At 41.7% G+C, this 20,535-nt stretch overlaps 1 protein-coding gene across 3 annotated transcripts in view; it reads right to left on the bottom strand.

The window, feature by feature from the left end:
- The window catches only part of LOC149229086 (putative LRR receptor-like serine/threonine-protein kinase At1g56140), a 135,612-nt gene that overhangs the window by 11,370 nt on the left and 103,707 nt on the right, over nt 1-20,535 (bottom strand). For all 3 annotated transcript variants that reach the window (XM_089378457.1, XM_089378455.1, XM_089378456.1), the window contains 3 exons: nt 4,702-4,767; nt 4,428-4,472; nt 4,147-4,199 (listed from right to left, as the gene is read on the bottom strand). In XM_089378457.1, coding sequence (XP_089234583.1) covers nt 4,147-4,199; nt 4,428-4,472; nt 4,702-4,767 — 164 coding nt within the window. The remainder of the gene's footprint in view (nt 1-4,146; nt 4,200-4,427; nt 4,473-4,701; nt 4,768-20,535) is intronic.

Here is a 20,535-nt window from a genome sequence, read left to right as displayed (position 1 = left end):
GGTTGTAATGTTCCCTAGCAAAATTTAGTGCAAATTTAAAACTTCCTCTCTGACACCTTTTTACAAACAGTTGACGTGCAATCTTTGACTAATACCCAAAAGAAAAATTCAGCAAACAATACTATGAGGAATAAAACTTCTGTCAAACATTTCACGAACAAAATAAGAGAGAAGGAATCTGAGGCAAACTGAGTCATTATTGAGAAGGATTTTTCAATGATTGAATTCTTTTCCTTGGATTTTTTATTAATTCTTCTTGGAAAAGAGGGTGGACCTCAACAACTTCTTTCTATTTCAATTAAGGTTGTAGTCGAGGAAGATATTTTATTGGTGTTTCTTAGGTATCCAATGGATCTAGGAAAACAATTGTTTAATGTAAGGAGATGGAGCTCAAGCCTATAAAAGGTCTATCTCTCTCCCCTATTGAGCTTTTGTTGAAGATCCTAAAGGCAATGCAAACAATGGATTTCTCTTGGGAGGTATAATGTGTCTTTTGTACTCAATTTGCTGAATGTTAAAGCTAAATTATTTTGCATCAAATATGTGAATGAATGGATAAAACATAGATAACAAAATTCCCGAGTAAGAAGATTGTACCTTTAAATTCTTAGTGGATATTGCTAGAAAATGCCATTGTGTATGTTCTTCTTTAAGTCAGATTAGCTACGTGTTCCATTTTCCATTTTTGGGCACACCCTCATATACATTTCAAGGTCTTTCTTCATTTGAATTCATACAAAAGTTTTTTTTTTTTGGTGGACAGCAAGATGAGATTTTAGTAGGTTCTTGATTTAGGCTACACAATAACATAATAAGACACCCTCCTATTGTTATCCTTTGAGTCCACTTTCCCAATGGACTTGACACTATTCTTGATCCTCCCATCACCCTTGTATAATCTATCTTTTACAACTTTGTTTTGCTAAAGTTAACTTCTCCTTTTCACCTTGAGCTTTCATAATATAGCTATAGCAATCCTATTCCTAGGGAATCCCCCTTTGTGTTGGAAGAGAGCTAGCCTAAAGAGTGGGGTCGAGATATCATGATGACAGTGGGCATCCTTCCTAGGTTCCCTTGATGTTGCAGTTTGTAATTGGGACTTTCTACACATTGAATGCAAGTTCGAGAGGTAATAGTAGCCAAGTGGGTAATGTGAGGGTTAGTGCCTTGGTAGGTTCGTTTTTGGAAATTGGGTGAGGTTGCATAGCATCTTGAAAGAGTTTGAGGGTCTTTTGATCTATGTGACATTACTCCCACCCATCACCTTTTTCAAGTTCTGAGTTTGTTCATTTTTAAGAGCATCTAGTCTACTTGGAGAGTTGTAGCCTATAATAGGGTTGGTTCAATGGCATTGGTAGGGTGGACAAACGAGATGGGAGTTAGCTTGTTAACCGATTTGGAGTTGGAAAAAGTAGGGGGTGTGCATCATGAAGAATTCATGCTTTCAAGGATGCAAATTGAGCTAAAACGGTTTTTTTCTAATGTGATCTATGGGATCCAAGTGCTCATGCTTAAAAGAAGTGGAGATCCCTTGCTCAGGAGCACAAGCTTCTTTTTGTTAAATAACTTTCAATCAAGGAGTTGTGTGCTCTTATCCTAGAGTCCCAATTATTTAAGATGAATATTGGCATACATGGGACCTTTTGGAGAGATTGGGGTTGGAGTTTTGGCTGGTTTTTTGTTGCAGTATGATTCCTGTCATTTATATTCAATTATTCATCTAAGACATCCTCTCTCCCTAGTTCTTAACACTCGATGGGTCTCAAAGGATCCAAAGGATCATTAAGTGAGGCATCTACGTAACTCTTGGACTATACAATGATCTTATACACTAAGGGTGTTTGCACGACTTGTCATCTATTAGGGACTTTTGTCTAAGGCTTGATTGGTTGAAACTAGTATGTCATATGGCCTCTATGATGTTTTTCAATGCCCAGAGATACTTAGGCATATTTTTTGGGACTGCAAATTCGCCAAGCATTGTAGGAGTTGGTTTGAGGATCAACATTCTCAGGGTAGGGTTCCCTTGTGGGCAATGTTTTTTGGTGAAAGTTGAGCTTTTGTTCACACTTATTTTCATGGGATTTCGCATTCTTTGAGGATAGTGGGGATTTTCTCTTTAGGGATGCTATAGCGTAAGCTTGTTCATGAGCCCCTTGTCTACTTTCAATTCAAGTCAAAAGGATGAGGTTCATCGTCAATTGTTATCAAAAGAGTTTTTTTATCAAATATGCTCAATCTTTGGATCACACGAAGCACTTTGATTTTATTTCCACCCTCGTAGCTCTCTAGATGAGGTTATGATGTTCATTATTAAACAAGCTATATTACACAAAAGCTAATGCATTGAGCCACCGAAGGGCTATTAGTCATGTGGAGAAGACAAACTAGGGGGAAACCCCACTTTGTTCTTTTCGTTTTGCAGGTGGGTTACTTCAAAAAGTTGGACATTTCGAAGGGAAGCTTCATTCGGGAGGAAATTCATATTCCATCTCTCACTCAATCTGAAGGCCAAAGAACACCACATCAAAGGGTTGCTCCTAGCTGGGTCTGAAAGTTAGAGAGATTATTAAGTCAAAAGGGAGGGCAACTTCTCCAAGTAGACCAACCCCTCTTCCTTGACCAATTGCAAGAAAAATCTAAGAAAGCACAGGTGTCGCATTCCCGCAAAGTGAGGTAACCATTTCTTGGTACAAAGTATAATTCCAACAACCACCTTATTTAAAAACCCTCAAAATTTTTATTTTTCAAGCATTAGATTAAGAATATATACTTTCCAATTTAATTTATATCATCAAGTTTTAGCTTGGAGAGATTGAAAATAAGTTAAATAACATTAGATCCAAACCAATGATAGATACATTGTTTTATTGTGCATATCTTAAACTTGTATAGTCAATTGAATGCAGATATGAACATTCATCAACCAAAATCTGCACCAAAAATCCAGGATTTCAAGCTCACAAACAAGTAACTTTACGGAATATTGTTTAGTGACTCTATCATACTTTTTGCTTGTTGATTTTACTGTTTTAGAGTAAAATATCCAATTTCTAGCCATAAATAAAATACATCTTAAATTTGGAAATCTTTGGGCACTTTGCCTAGAAGGATATACTCCTACTTTTTAGAAAAAACAATTTCCAGCAAGCTGGAATTGTCTCTTTCTGCTATTACAAGTTGGCAAGTTAACATTCACCAACCTCCCCACCCCAGATCTGTGATCTAGGTGTGCTTTAGCACTCATTGGGTGCCCAAATTGGAAAAAATAGGTTGTTGTCCCTGTCATTTTACATAGATTTTACAATTTAATATAAGAAAAGGGCGAGTTGTTTTGATCCATATATCCTTAACCAACAATCCAAACAAAGAACTAAGACAATACCTGGTTAGGATTTTTCCTATGCAGTTACACACTATATTTTAAATTATTTGGTGTAATTAAATTTGTTGTTTTAATTTTCTGCTACATAATCATACACAGAAACAGTAGGACAGCCCCAAGAATTAACTCGTCCACCTCTCCTTGACCCCATCTAAGGCACTAATCTTATTTGGAGTTTGTTGGGGTATCAAGTGGAACTACTCCCTTGACATTTTAGGAGGAAGTTGCATCTAAATAGTAGGGGCTTGGACAGAGATGATAGTGGGACCCTGCCCACATGTGCAAATCCCAAGAAATTGCCAGAACCTTGGCAACTTTGCTAATCGGATAGCTAATGGTCACCAACTTCCAACAATAGTGTTTATAGCTAATTTATCTAATAGAATTATAATGGTTCTACAAACTACCGTGTTAGTAGTGTAGGTGATTTTAATTAAAATCATGTAACTTTAGTGTCTCAATAGAATTGTAATAAACAATATTTATGGTAGTTAGGCATGCACCTAACACAACTAATTATGACCTTTTAATATGATTGCTAAGAATGGAAATAGAATTAAAATGATTGAATCAGAATTGGTAGGTGGTGTAGTTTTAATATCAACAAATGGTATTATATGCATTGATTTTTTGCCTGTAGATAACACAAGTGTTACTTAAAACCGTGGTTAGCGAGCACTAAAATATGAAAAGTACAACAGTATATACCATTAAATAGACTTGTTGAAAACTACAACATAAATACCACAAGATATGCTTACTCTGTGGATTTCCTTTGTAGCATGGAAAGCTTCTTTGGAGGCAAATCAATGCTCTACAAGCAATATAAAGACTAAATAAGTTTTAATGGGTTACATTCAATAAATATCAAGTAAGAAATTCAACTAATCAAACCCCTAATAAATCCAATATGTTCACAGTTCTCGTTATTAAATAATCCCATGATGTCAATAACATTTAAACATCCTAATAGAATCCATAAGTTCACAGTGATCTCTTGAGGAGAAGAAATATGAATTAAATGGATCTATAAGGTGTGTACCTTTGATTTGCTCCATTGCCTTCCAAAAAGTTCCCAACCAAGTTCCTGAAAATTGGAGAAACTATCAAATTAATTATAGAAAAGTATCGTTCTTATTTGAAGCTAAAGAGAAACTAAAGAAGCATATATAAAAAGAAATTGATGAGAAAACAATGCGTCAATCCTTCATTACTCCAGTTCTTGAAAACATCATGCAAAAACACAACAATTATTTATTTCATAGTGGGTTACGAAGAAAGACCCATGGAAGTCAACTTCTAACATTAGTACTCACACATTTAAAGTCTGACCGAAAACCCACGCTGGAACTTCCCCTGAAAAGTTGTTATAAGACAAATCTCTGCAAGAAACAAGAAAAACATGAAGTAACAGAAAGAAGAAACAAAAATAGGAAAATCTGATTGATGAGATGGGTATATATATGCATGTTCTAACTTGCAATAAGCAAGATCATAATGCTGACCCAATCTGTATCTTAGACTCGAAACATGCATAGTAAAAAACATAGACTTTCAAAAATGTAAGAAATGAAAATCATCATATTAAGCAGCTACACCTGATTGTATTTAACTATGTGGTGAGCACTTTAGTCTAAGACAAATTATTTGTGATACTGGTTACAAGAAACATGCATAGTAAAAAACATAGACTTTCAAAAACGTAAGAAATGAAAATCATCATATTAAGCAGCTACACCTGATTGTATTTAACTATGTGGTGAGCACTTTAGTCTAAGACAAATTATTTGTGATACTGGTTACAAGAAATGGAACGGGGAGGTAACATTTAGGGGAGAAACCATTCAGAAATAGAAAATAGGTAAAAAATGATGTTTCTTACACATGTTTTCTCTTTCTTGGCACATAACCAGCTTTACCAATAACAGTGTACATTTTTCATGAATAGTGACAAATGATCTGAGTTTTTCCAAGTGGCTCCGCAGTGTTATAACTAATCGAAAACACTGTAGGAAAGGTCAACTACCAAATTATAATTTCAGGTAAGCAGGTTGGAAGGTGTATGCATTTCAAAAGAATTCACTAAATTATGGGCCAAGCTGCTTAGTATCAGAAGTAGCATAAAATTAATCCATTCATTGTCCACAGTATCTGCCTCACCTACTTACCTTCCAAACTTTTACCTACCAAACCTGCACTTCTTGTGGTAAAGCCCTAAAACACAAGTACGATTTTGGTGGAACTACAAGGGCTACATAATTTAATAAACTATATCCCCTTGTGGAATTTTTACAAACGAAGTGTTGTAAATTGTAATATCCTAATAAAATTTCTTGAGGTTTGTGTAGCCTCTCTTTCGTCAAATAGTTTGAATGAGGTAGGTTGTAGATATATTTTTTTGTTTGTTTTCTCAAAGAGATATATGCACATAATTAAATTTATGCCAATATGGACAACCAAGCAATGCATACATAGTTAAATTAATTCAAAAATATATAGTTTGCAATATAATCTCCCATTGCAATCAGATATTTTAATATCTCAGCATAAAGATAGAAGGAACCTGGTATATATATGTTGTCCTAGGAGCCCCGATAAGCAATAACCTCCAACAAGAATACAATCCTCCTTGCATGAATGGAATCAAACAGTTTTCGGAGAATTCGGCCCTTCCTAGTCAGGTGTCCAACAACTAAATTAATTGGACCCCACTTGATATAGTATACAGAAGGAGAATTTTCTCTCTAATGCCATGTATCTTGTCCTCTAAGAATTTTGGCCTTCTTGTTGAAGATGTTCAATTACCAGTGAGACAAAGGATGTGACTTGTTATCCACCACTTTGTGGGTGATATCGCCAGGAGAAATTTTTCTCCATGATGAACCTCAACCGGAAACCAGCAACCCCTTGATGACTCCTAATAGCTCGTTGTGCCATTTCTCTGCCAGCTAAGCCAGCCATGTGGTCCCTCACCCACCTATATTGATCATATGTTTGAAGGTGGGCCTCCTGAATCTAAAGGTATGTCTTGTCATTTGGTAATTTAGTATTGGGTTTACTTATCATGGATACTTCTAGGTGTAGATTGATGGGAGGATTTGGCGGAAAGAGTGGGCTTAGTTTGTGCTCTTGTCCCCTTGATCTCTTTTGGTTGCTACCCTTGGACCTTAATCCCGTGGGTTCTCCTTTATTGACCATTTGGTTCTAGGGTAGTACTACTTGGGAAACCCCGACTTTGGGTGTGTGATCCCGCTCCTTTATCCACACATATTACTCCCTTTCCACTGACTATACCCCCATTCGTCTTTTCTCCCACTTGGGTCCACATTCCCATTCTGGGTCCACATAGGGCCAACCTCCCTATCCCCTTGCCCCCACCTTGGGTCAGGCCTAGGATGATGCCCCGAAGGTTGAAGCAATCAAAAGAAAAAGTGAAAAGCATAAATGGCCACATTTAACAGGAAATTGTACCACAAAATATAAAAGATGGCCGAGACAAAAATAATTAGCACGTGGGCAAAAGCCGATACATGAGCTCTAACCCATCCATGGCCATCACCTTGGTTCCATAGGCCTTAGATGAGCCTCCTCTATCATTCGGGAACCCATGATTGTCCCAACCCCTGGAGGGCAATGAACCACCCTACCTCAAAAGGGGTAATCACTGCTATATTATACACATCATGCTTTTGTTCTTTGAGCCACAAGCAGTTAATTAAAGAAAATTCATAAAAGGCAAAAGGCATATAAAGAAGGGTGGAAAAATCAAGGTCGAGGCACCTCATGTACCACGACTGCTCCCTCCTATACATTATATACCTAGGTGTGGGCTTCCCCTTATCTAGCTACCCCTATGCCCCATTATGCGGCCTAGGGTTGCCCCCCTCATTCCCTATTCCATCTCACCAATTTGTCACTTGCCACCCCCCTTAGAAGGGTGTATCTTGGACATACTATCCCCTTTAGGGGCTTAAACCACCTAATGAGGTACTTGGCTAACCCCCTTTGGAGTTTGGAGACACTAGCACATGCCAAAGTCCACTGTGGAAGGGCATGCCATTATGAAGTGCCCACTTTGTTATCCATGGTTTGTAAGCTCCTTTACCCGATTATTCTAATCACTGATTATACTGGAAGCCTAGGGGACACATTAGATCTTATGTAGGATTGCAAGTGGTTTCCATTTGGGTCTGGCTTCCCTATATGGGATCCTGACCCCCAGAGATCCACATTGGCACATGTAGGGTGTGCAGAGAGAGCCATGGGCCCCCACAACAGCCGACAACACCGCACAGATCTTCATGGATATTCAGAGACTACCAGTGATCCACTTTTGGGACAATGGTGACATGATTGGTACACTATGCCCAGCAGGCCCCCAAAGGAGCCCCACACTCTTGGCAGGTGTCCCAGCACTTGTACGATGTCATGGCAACATTCATTCCACCACCTGGACCATTGCAGAGGATCTACAGGCATCTCTGATTCATATGATGAGCCATGGGTGTTGATTTGGGATAGCATCGGATGTGCTCTAGCCACGAAATTTGGTGGAGAGGTTGGGGCACATGAGATCTCCAATACCCAGAAAGGGTTTGGGCAGATTCTAAACAGACTAGGAGATTTAAAATAATTAATATTTTTAATGGAGTCCCTAAGTCTAAACTTAGAGAAAATAAAATATTAATGTGTATTAATATGAATCTGTGTTAAAATGTCCAAAAGACGTGGATCAAGCCAGATCTAATCTTAGCCGTTGATTAGGGACTTAATCTCGGCCGTTGATATGTCAACAGGAAAAGTCTAAGAGGAGGCTTGAGCGTCACTTGGAGAACACACCAGAGTGATCAGTCATTCTATTCTCTAGAGCAGGGGTTGCTAAGAGAGATAGAATCAGTGGTCGGAGAGTAGTTGAGGGGCATTGAGTACAGAGAAACAGAGAGGCAGAGATAGTGCCGAGAGAGCAACAGAGCAGCCGGAGAGAGAGACACAGGAGCAGCCAGTGCTCATGCAAGGCCATGCAGAGGCAACTAAGTGCTTCACAAAGCACCAGAGAGGCCAGCGTAACTGATGCAGAGGCTCGGAGAGCTGACGCAAGCCCTCCTGGGGCTGACGCAGGTCAAGATAGGCTGACGCAAGGCCAATGCTGGGCTAGGAGAGGCTAACACAGTCCAGATTGGGCAGACGCTGGGGTTTCTGGGGCAGATTGGTGTTGAGCAGCTGCCGAAAGGATTATCCGGGGTTTCAGCCAGTATATTTGTCAAAAACTGAGAGGTATTACTGCCAAGGAAATTCTCTGTTGGATAGGCCAGTTTCGTCACCAAAATTGCACTCTGATATTGCTTAATAAGAAAACCCTCAGATAGTTGCGCTGGTTTTCCCGCATTGGGTTTTTCCAGGCCAAAAATAATGGTGTCATATGATGTGTTTGTTCTTGTTTCTTTTAGTTGTTGATCTGTCATATGTTGAGCATGCACTAGTGTTTATTTTCAATATTTACATTGTAAATAACTTATTAAGGAAAATAACAAGTAAGTAGGAATAAATCAAATAAAGTGCATGGAGGGTTTCTAACTAAGTAAACTTAGAAACTTCAACATGGTATCAGAGCGTGATTGCCGATCACAGGGGGACTAAAAGACATTAGCAGAGCGGAGCAATAGCAGCAGAAAACAGCGATCCCGAGGTTACAGAAGTTGTTTCTAGCAGCACAGAAGCCAAGGAGAGTAACGTAGAGCAAGCCAGAGCCACGCAGAGCAAGCCGAGAGCTGCGCGGAGCCTCAGAGAGATAAGCGTTGCTGACACAAGGCCACCGTGAGGCAAAGAGGCACTGACGCAGTTCACAGAGGGGTAGTTGCTGGGGTCTAGAGGGCTGCAGGAATATTGCAGAGTGGAGCTGGTGAGGTACTGTAGTTAGAACAATACCTGACAGAGTAGGGCTAGAGGAGTTGTTACCGAGGGTTTCTAGCCGAGAAACCTAGATCAACAGTGCAGTTGCACAAGACGATCAGAGTAGGGGGCATCTCGACAAGCGACAGAAGGATTTCTAGGAGGGAAATTAGGACTCAGAGGGAGTTCAGAAGAGAACTTCTAGACAAGAAGTAGAGACTCAGAGGAGTCGAACAAAGAACTTCCAGGAGGGGAGTAGAGAAGCGTCATGGCACTACACGTAGTAAGAGACCAGGATAGACTGGACGGAGGATCGAACTTCGCGGTCTGGAAGGCCAGAATCTTATCCGTGCTTGATAGGAATCGTGTCAAGAACTTCGCCTTGAAGGTAATAGCTATCCCAGTCGACCCTAGTGATAATGACAGGTACAAAGAGGCAATGGCGAGGGCCAAGAGCATCATCCTTGAGATGTGGGAGGCTCTCAAGAAGCTATACCAGCATACTTCTATGCAGAGAAGGATGCTACTTGAGAATCAGATGAGGTCGTATCAGATGAAGGGGCAATCGATTAACACCTTTCTCGGAGGACTGAATGAGATCCAAAACCAGTTGACTGCTATAGGGGCGGCACCGGATCAAGAGCTTATGGTGAGGACAGCCCTGAATGTTGTCTCAGAAGATTGGGAAGTATTTGTCCAGAGTATCCTGGGCAGAGGGACTCTCCCACCTTGGGACGAGATGTGGGCAGCTCTTCGCCAGGAAGAGATCAGACGGCAGTCGAAAACAGGTAGCAGCAGCAAGGGGATCAAAGTCAAGCAAGAGGAGGAAGATGTGGCCCTAGCATCTGAGGGAAAGCAGGAGAAGCAGAAGAAGAAAGATCTCTCCAAAATCAAGTGCTTCCACTATGGGAAGCTGGGTCATTATGCGACCCAATGTCCAAGGAACAGGAGTAAGGGAGAGTCTTCCGAGACTATGGCAGTGCCAACACGGGCAGAGAAGGAAGTTTTTGACAGACAATGATTGTGCCATGAGTGCACATGTGCCACTTGAGAGGAAGTGGGGAGACATCGAGCTGTAGTCAGGAGGACTACAGGCGATGAGGGGCGGGATCCTCGAGGTACCTAACCTCTTATATTAGACCTTGCTACGGGATCCCCGAAGAGGAGTAGCAAGACTGGCTGAGTCAGGTAGAGATAGATGCGGATGGAGCGGCAGAGAGAGCTATAGTGCAGAAGTCCCGAGACAGCACGAGGCTAGCAGGCTGCAGCAGTGCGAGAGGCACAGGAGTGTTGCACCAGTGCAGGATGGCACAGAGAGGTGTGCAACGCTGCGAGATGAAGGGAGTTGCTGCAACAGCGCAGAGGTCAGAGAGGGAGCACTTGTCAGCGGCAGAGGGAGCTTCAGCATCAGTGGGTGTCTCTAGCCCAATAGGGAGGTCAGATTGGGAGATCAGTTACTTACTTCTCAATAACTGAGTTGCAATGCAGCAGTGGGCAGCACGATGCAGCATGATGAGAGGAGGTGCAGTGCGAATGCAGTGCTGGGAGAAAGGACCAGCAACAGCACAGATGCAGAGGGAGTTGTACAGATGCAGCAGTGACAGTGGCAGAACCAATGTTACTTGGGAGCGGGAGCGGGAGCGGGGAGCGGGAGCGGAAGCGAGAGCGGGAGCGACCATTTTCAGAAGCTCCCGGTTTGGGAGCGAATCCCGGAGCGATTTTTTAAAAATATATATATATTTTATATTTTTTAATTTTTGATACATATATGTCAACAAAAACATGTAGAATGATGAATTAGATATAAAAAACATAAAAAAGCATAGATTGAACCATATAACAACAATCATCTAGAAGTTATAATCTTCATCAACCACGTCCGCAAGTTAGTAACATAGTAACATACAACATATTGAGTCTCATGATTCATCAATCTTAAAGTTTCAAGCTTTCAAAATTCAATATATAACATTTATCATCATTGATCACCAAAGTTGTACTTGTAAGCTAAGTGTAACCATTACAACAAATAATATCTAACATGAAATGAAATGTTATAAAATGAAATGAAATGAAACAACTTTCAACTTTCATGAAGCATCATATTCATAATTCATTACTAATGAGTTATAATTGCCAACTTCAAACTTAAATTGTCATATATTGTTTAAAAAAATATCATAATAAATATGAAAGAGTCAATAGTTATAAAAGCTACTAGAAACTAGAAAAGAGAAGTAAATCTATTATCTATTTCTTATGCTTGGGCCTCTTGCCACCACGAGAAATGTCTAATTTTTTAGTCTTGTTGCAAAATCAGGATCTTTGTCATTAATATCACCCTCCAAGCATTAATATCCAGAGGTATCTTTGTCATTACCTTTGTATCTGTATAGGGATCTTTGTCATTAATATCACCCTCTAAGCATTAACATAAGATAGAAAAAGCATAGCATGTCAAGTCAAGATTTTGTTTGAGTGATGCGTACATTTTTAGAAGGGTCATGATAGAGGAGTTCGACAACCAATGTCACTAACATCAAGGTACATAGAGGGATTGGTACTCTTGATTAAATATGAGTTCCATACCCTAATACATGACAAAATTCAATGGAAACATTGCAATCCCCCAATCCTGAAAAACTGATAAGTCTGCTGGATTTTGAATGAAATCTAAAATTCTACTTTCTCCATATGAAATCCAATGAGGACGAAACCACTCTCAAACATCCTGAGTCATTTCATGGTAATGTTAAAAATTTAAGTAAAAGGATGAAAATGAAAATTAAAGAAAATGTCACTTTTACTTTAAGAATTTAACATTACCATGAATAGCATATCAATACTAGGGCCTAGACTTGATCATTAAGTTGCCCCACTCAAAAACTATTTGTTTCTTTCAAAAAAAATTGCATTTCGAACATTACTACAAAAAAAAAAATGCAAAAAAGGCAAAACGCTCCCGAAAAGGCAGGGAGCGAAATTTTTTTTAGGGAGCGCGCTCCCGACCCGCTCCCGAGTCGCTCCCGCCCGGAGCGCGGATCGGGAGCGGGAGCGAGGGGGGGGGGGGCGCTCCCCCGCAACACTGGGCAGAACCATGGGCAGCAATACAGGATGCAGCAGTGCAGAGGATGTTGATCAGGAAGGCCTAGCATCAGCACAGGTACCGATGCCGGATGATCAGAGTAATACTCAGTGAGGAGTATTGCTAGAGCACAGTCCTCGCTAAGAGGGAGTGTTGATTTGGGGTAGCATCAGATGTGTAGCCACGAAATTTGGTGGAAAGGTTGAGGCACATGAGATCTCCAATACCAAGAAAGGATTTGGGCAGATTCTAAACAGATCAGGAGATATTCAAATAATTAATATTTTAATGGAGTCCCTAAGTCTAAACTTAGGGAAAATAAAATATTAATGTGTATTAATATGGATCTGTGTTAGAATGGTCCAAAAGACATGGATCAAGCCAGATCTAATTTTAGTCGTTGATTAGGGACTTAATCTCGGTCGTTGATATGTCAATAGGAAAAGTATAAGAGGAGGCTTGAGGGTCACTTGGAGAACACACCAAAGTGATCAGTCATTCTATTCTCTAGAGAGGGGTTTGCTAAGAGAGATAGAATCAGTGGTCGGAGAGCAGCTGAGGGGCATTGAGTACAGAGAGACAGAGTGGCAGAAATAGTGTCGAGAGAGCAACAGAGCAGCGAGAGAGAGAGACGCAGGAGCAGCCAGTGCTCACGCAGGGCCACGCAGAGGTAGCTAAGTGCTGCGCAGAGCACCAGAGAGGCCAATGTAACTGATGCAGAGGTTCAGAGAGTTGACGCAGGGCCTCCTGGGGCTGACGCAGGCCAAGATAGGCTGACGCAGGGCCGACACTAGGCTAGGAGAGGCTAACGCAATCCAGATTGGGCAAACGCTGGGGTTTCTGGGGCAGATTGGTGTTGAGTAGCTGCCAGAAGGATTATCCGGGGTTTTAGCCAGTAGATTTGTCAGAAACTGAGAGGTATTACTACCAAGGAAATTCTCTGTTGGGTAGGCCAATTTCGGCACCCAGATTGTACTCTGATATTGCTTAATAAGAAAACCCTCAAATAACTACACCGATTTTCCCGCATTGGGTTTTTCCGGGGACATTAGTCCAAAAATAATGGTGTCATATGGTGTGTTTGTTCTTGTTTCTTTTAGTTGTTGATCTGTAATATGTTGAACATGCACTAGTGTTTATTTTCAGTATTTACATTGTAAATAACTTGTTAAGGAAAATAACAAGTAGGTAGGAATAAATCAGATAAAGTGCATGGAGGGTTTCTAACTAAGTAAACTTAGAAACTTCAACAATGGGGTCATTTATGTGCCCTCAGACCCAATGAGAGCACCACAGGCCTACTACTTGGAGAACAAGGGGCCACCCTCTTGTCCGTCATATTCTAAGGAATTTATTCCTCAATATGGCACTTCAAGATGTTATTGAGCCTCGGAGGGCCCTATGACATGCATACATCATTATTTGGCCCCTTGTGAGGCTTGTTTTTACATTATGAGCTACTATGGTGGGCTTGTCACCATTAGGGGTTATTATTTGCACATTATTTTACCATTAGGGGCCTATAGGCTAATTCGAACTCTTTAGGAGGCTATATATTGATGTTAGATACATTCATTTGTATCATCACTTGACTTAGGATCTCTCTAATCATTGGGATTTTTCGCACTTTTGCTTGGTGGATATGTTTGGAGATGGATGAATTTTATGTATGGATTTGGGCTATTTCTCTTGTCTAGGAGCTTTATTGAGTAAACGAAATGTTGGTCGGATATACTCTGTAAAGTTGTAAGTAGATTTTGATGCTATTATTCTTGTTGTTGCATACTGCTAAAATTAGGGCTACTTGTTGCATTATCGAAATGTGGAATTGAGCATGTTTTAGCTAATTTAATGTATGGGCCAATGTTATATGAATGAAATATCCTAGAGATTTATTTATCTCGAGAAGCTTGCATCATTTGCTTTGAAGTATAAATGCTTGAAGGTCACTTTTCTTTTCTTTCTCTCAACATTGGACGAAGTTGACTTTCTGGGCCTCCTTGATCAAGAAACCAAGTTCTTACTCATCATTATCCTTGACTCCATATCCCCAAGTGAACTAGGCACTGATCCCTCAAAAAGGGTGATCATTCTAATTTCTAACCCTCTTTTAACCACTTTCCCCTTTTCCCCCAGGTCTAGCCCCATTAGGTCACCTAGGGCATCAATTTCCCGGGAATTGACCCAAGGAAAAAAATTGATCTCCTATAGGCTATTGTGTTGGTGGGTCCCCTCCCTCTCCTCCAAATTTGAGGCAATTCGAACGGTGGAATCTCCGGGAATCTCAAGTTGTAGCTCTAGGATCGAATTATGCCTAGGCATCCCCAAGGCTAGAACTCAATAGGATCAATCAACCTTTTGAAGAAAGTATTATTGTTTGGTCCTGCCCCCTCACCTTGTCCAGGATAGGAACATCATTGGTTGCTACATTCCATACCCGAACCTGGGCTGGGTCCACTTGGCTCCATGCGGTCCCACTTCTCAACAAAAATTATTTGTCAAGGACCATTTGGCAATCCAAGTTTACCAAGGATTATAAGGATTGAGAATCTTGTTCATAAGCCTATCCTTTCTCCCTCAACCCTCCAATCCTCACCCGTTATCCCTGGTGGACCAAGTCCCTTGCTTGAAGAGCAAGGAAGATCCATTCTTCACTCCATCCTTGGGAAAGGGTTTTCAAGGTCACTTCTCACCTATCCACTAACATATACTTTAGAAGTGAATCCCTACAATACCCGAACTCCTCCCATCAGTGAAAGTCTGTAAAGAGCAAGGAGACTTATCTGTGGTGACAGTGGGCTAAGCCTCAACCGTTGCCCTCAACCTAGCAGATGTCATCTTACGGAACCCCTTTAGGTCCCTTGCTAGTTTGAGCGATAACATAACTAAATTTATGCCAATAAGCTCAACCAAGCAATGCATACATAGTTAAATTAATTCAAAACGATATAGTTTGCAATATAATCTCCCATTGAAATCAGACATTTTAATATCTCATCATAAAGATAGAAGGAACCTGGTATGTTGTCCTAGGAGCGCCAATAAGCAATAACCTCCAACAAGAATACAATCTTCCTTGCATGAATGGAATCAAACAGTTTTCAGAGAATTCGGCCCTACCTGGTCAAGGTGTCCCACAACTAAATTAATTCGACCCCACTGGATATAGTATACAAAAGGAGAATTTGCTCTCTAATGCCAAGTATCTTGTCCTCTAAGAATTTTGGCCTTCTTGTTGAGATGTTCAGTTACAAGTGAGACAAAGGATGCAGCCTACTCCTTGATGGTGAATTTTTGGTCAACCAGTATAAGGGAGAGATGCCCAAGAATAGGAGAATGCTTCGATCTACCCAGATGATAATACCAATGCTTAAAGATTCAAGCACTCAACTTGCCAATCTGTAATGTCCCTTCCTAAATTATTTTGGAAACGGATTTATTTCTACATTTTGGGGGCCAATTTTGGTGAAGACTGGGCCCATTTGATTTTTGATAGAAGACTTAGGAGTGAGAGACAAGTTTATTTTATTTCATTTTGTTTTGGTAATGATATGTGGAAACCACCCACATAAGAAATACGCACTCCCTAAGTCAATGACTCGAAATGCATGAGAGGGAAGAAAAGGCGGGAAGAAAGGCACCACAAAAGTTATAAAAGAAGGGCAGCACACTTCATATGGCATTCTTGGCTTATCAAATTTGATTTATTTGCTCGAGCTGTTTAGCCAAGTCACTTGTTGTTTAGCAAGAGTTTTCCAAGCAAAGAACTCACCCTTTCTTTGGGGGACTTCGAGTGCCACCCTAGAGAGGTTTATCCATTATCATCCGGAGGAGATTTGTAGAGAGATTTCCAACACTTGTATTCAATTTTCCCCAGTAGTGCGTATTTCTCGAGGACAGAGTAGTGGATCTAGTGGCCATTGTAGCATTCTTCTGGAGGGCTATTGTCGAGAGAAATTAGGAGAAGAAGGCTCAATAGATATGTTGGCTATTGGATGAGTTTGAGGGCTGGAAGTGGCAACAATATTCAGAAGTGATTTTGCAAACTCTGTGGCCAACGCAAAAGAGAGAAACTAGGCATACGTGGAAGATAGAGTTTCAACCATTGGGGCTATTGCTTGCCGGGAGAAATAAGGGAAGTATTGCTGGAGTTGATTGCTACATTTCAAGAGTGTCTCAGGACGATTTTTTTGGTGGATTGACAGACATCGTGCTTCAACAACTAGTGGAAAGCGTAGGGTTTTTGGGGGTCGATTTTGGAAAGTCAAAACCAGGCCAAACCATTTTTGGGTTTTTCTGGTTTTTGACAAGGACCTCAGAAATAATTTTGCAGAATTTTCTGAGCACCAGAGGTGGAATTTTCAACCATATCTTTGTAGTAGACAGTGCAGAATTGTTGGGGACTATGCAGTTTGATTTTGGGAGTCCAAATCAAGCCAAACCATTTCTCGGTTTTTGTGCGTTTTGCGGCTTGCCTGAGGAGCCTAGATATAAATTTGCATAATTTGTTGAGAACCATTGGTGGGGTTTCAGCCATATCTTTGCAGCAGATAGTGCAGATTTTGTTGGGGCAGCGCAGAGCAGTAGTTGGACAGTTTCTGGGTTATCATTGCTTCACCTAGGCATTGCTCCTCTTGCCAAAAAGGCAAGCCCAGATGCATTTCTTCCATACATTTGTACTCTTGCACCAGTTATAATAAAATGGTTTAGCTGCTTCCACATTTCTGATTGTTCTAGGTGTTTACTAAATTGTTTTAAAATTCCTGTTGTGTAAATTTGCTATTTTCTTACATATCACTGTTTTTCCTATTTTGGAACATTATAGTGGTATCAAAGCATGATCTTGGCCCAGTTGTGGGTAACCAGTAAGATCATGGAAGATTAGGGTATGTAGGCACAGTAATAGGTGAAAGTTTGAAACCATAGACAAACCCATGGCTCAAGAGAAACTCAGTGTCCATAAATTCTGGGGTGGAATCCATTAGGACAATAAGAGGTTGGCCCAGTTGAGGAGGGTGACAGACCAAACCCGTCCTCATCCTTACAGCAGAGACACTAGAGGTAAACAGAACAGACACTAGAGGTACACAGAGCAATCACTAGAGGTACACAGAGCAATCAGGACAGGAACAGTTAGAAAGAGAGACTAGGAGGCCCTTTTGTTGGTGAAGACATGGCTTTAGATATGAGGGGTCTGAGGAGGAGATTGAGCATGAGGCAGAGGACACGCAGGAGTGTGAGAAGCACATTGGCATACCAAGTATGGCACAGGAGTCACCATTGTTGGAGGCCTCTTTGATAGCACCAGTTGACACCTTAGGGGAGAGATTAGAGCATACACCCATAGGGCCATCCATTGACGAGGTGCTAGGAGACACAAACATGTCCACCATTGAGGAGGTGACATCCGTTGTTGAGGTATCCATTGATGAGGTATCCAGGGTCGTGACCGAGTTTTCAAGTGATAGCAGTGCACGACAGGATGATGAGCTGTCGAGAGACATCACCACCCTTGATGAGGAGCCAATAGGTACATAGGCACCCAGATCTACGACAGAGTTGCGAGATGACAGTCACCTACAACAACATGGAGAGCACATAGAGGGGCATGAGCTAGTCATGTTGGTGCAGTTTGTGACTCATGTTAAGCCCATGGTGGAGGAGGACGAGCAGTCTTCTTTGGGGACAACCACTAACTTAGAGCAGATAGATGCACAGACCGTCAACAGAGTTGCAGTACTTCCAAATAGTAGCTCTCTTTGGCCTTATATAGATGGGGCTTGCAACATTGCTAGACTACCTTCGCATCACGGAGAGAGAGATGCAGAGACCCCCAGACAAATTTTATGTGTTGAACAGGATGGTGAGTTGAGGCGACATGAATTGCGCAAGGTGCAACACTCCCAGGATGGAGGGTTTGTTCTATGTGCTAGAGTTTGTGCATTTGATCCCTCTCTTGGGGTTGGATGGCGAGAGATTCTGAGTTGGTACTCGGTGGAGTGGGCTAGACTCATGGAGATGGTCGTAGTCCAGAGTGAAGCTTAGTGGGAGCTCTTAGACATCGAGGGTACTGGAGGCCTAGGTTGGCATTGGGATCCAAGCGGGGCTTCCTATCCAATATCAAACATGCGGGATGGCTATGGCATTGATGAGGTAGTCAACCCAGTGCCTGAGCGCATGCATTCCTTAGGGGAGTTCCAGTCGGTGCTAGTGGCCAGGTGGTTTGTGAGCAGACTCCATTGGTTGTTTTGGCATGTTGGTTGTGCATGGGGGCACAGGATGATTAGCATTCTCTGGTAGGAGTTGGTTGGAGGAGGTGGCATGGGTAGACCACTGAACTGGATATTGTATGGAGACAATGTTCTCCCATTGAGGTTTTGGACTCAGGGGTCACAAAGGATTGGCACAACAGAGATATCCCCTCTAGCAGAAGTGGAGTTAGGGTGTTCAAGTCTACCAGGATGGACGAGGGGACATGACAGGTGTCATTGTGGGGTCACTAGCAGAGTGGCGGACACTTTGGCACATGCGGGATACCATATGTTATAGGGTGGTATGACAGTAGGCAATGGTACACAAGACTGCACAGAGTCAGGTCGTAGCTTCCAGTGTTATATAGAGGGATGTGCCCTGATGCATACAGACCCAATTCTAGGCCATAGCACCCAGTGGTGTGTTGATTTGGCGTAGGATCAGATATGCTCTAGCCACGAAAATTGATGGAGAGGCTAAAGCACATGAGATCTCCAATACCTAGAAATGGTTTAGGCAGATATTAAAATAATTAATATTTTTAATGGAGTCTCTAAGTCTAAACTTAGGGAAAATAAAATATTAATGTGAATTAATATAAAACTGTGTTAGAAGGGTCCAAAAGTCATGGATCAAGCCAGAATTAATCTTAGCTGTTGATTAGGGACTTAATCTCGGCCGTTGAATTGTCAACGAGAAAAGTATAAGAGGAGGCTTGAGGGTCACTTGGAGAACACACCAAGAGATCAAGATTTCAACTTTCTGGGGCTAGGTTTGCTGAAAAATTTGAGAGAGTGATCTAGAGTTTCAGCTGAGGGGTAGTGAATACAGAAGCAGAGAGGCAGAGATAGTGCCGAGAATAGTCGGAACTGCCGGGAATTGTCGGAACAGCCGAGAAAGCTGACGCAGAGGGCAGAAGCTGGAACTGCCGGAAACTGTCGGAACTGCAGGGAACAGCCGGAACTGCCGGAACTGCCGGGAACTGCTGGGAACAGTTAGAACTACCAGGAACAGCTGAGAACTGTTGGGAACAGCTAGAACTACCGGGAACTGTCGGGAAAGCTGACGTAGAGGGCAGAAGAGGTTGACACAATCCCTAGAGGCTGACGCTGGGGTTTTTCGTGGGGTAGATTGGAGCTAAGGAGTTGCCGGAGTGTTTATCCGAGGTTTCAGCCGGAGCATCTGTCTTCGAAGGAGAGGTATTATTGCCAAGATTTTTCTTTGTAGGGTGAGCCTGATTTGGCACCCAGATTGTATTATGAAACTGCTTAATAAATCAAACCCTCAGATAGCTGCACCAGTTTTCCCGCATTGGGTTTTTCCAAGGACATTATTCCAAAAACGGTGTCATTTGTGCGCTTGTTTCTGTTTCCTTCAGTTGATGATCCGTAATGTGTTGAGCATGTACTTGTGTTTATTTTCAGTATTTACATGGTAAATAACTTGTTAATTAATCAAAATAAGTAGGAAGGAATAAATCAGAAAGTACATGGAGGGTTTCTAACTGTTAGACTTAGAAACTTCAACATGTTGTGCAGGGCTATGCAGCGAGGAGCAATGGCATGGAGAGGAGCATGGGGATGCATGGTGGTATACCACAAAATGTCAATTTACACTGTCGGGTAGGAGTGACTCACATTGCATTGAGGACATGCAGGGAGTGACAGGTGCAATGACACAGGCAGGACACAGGATGGTATAGCCGTAGCCAAGGATATCCAGTGGTGTACAAGGATAGGTTGTGGCATACAATGGCATGTCGAGGAGTGCGGTGGTACTTGGTGGTATGTAGTGACACATGATGCAGCGCAGTAGGCTCTCGGAGTGTTGCCTCTAAGGAGACTTGTGGGCAGGGATAGTAGGTGTACCATTGGACGCAACTCACCTAGGATCGATGAGGACATTGTTGAGCATCTAGGGACAC

Source organism: Pinus tabuliformis, chromosome J (assembly GCF_031772625.1).
Source record: "Pinus tabuliformis cultivar Carrire ecotype Pingquan chromosome J, CPIR1, whole genome shotgun sequence".
Lineage (NCBI taxonomy): Eukaryota > Viridiplantae > Streptophyta > Pinopsida > Pinales > Pinaceae > Pinus > Pinus tabuliformis.
The sequence above is the reverse complement of the archived record's forward strand: the minus strand, read 5'-3'. Positions and strand labels throughout refer to the sequence as shown.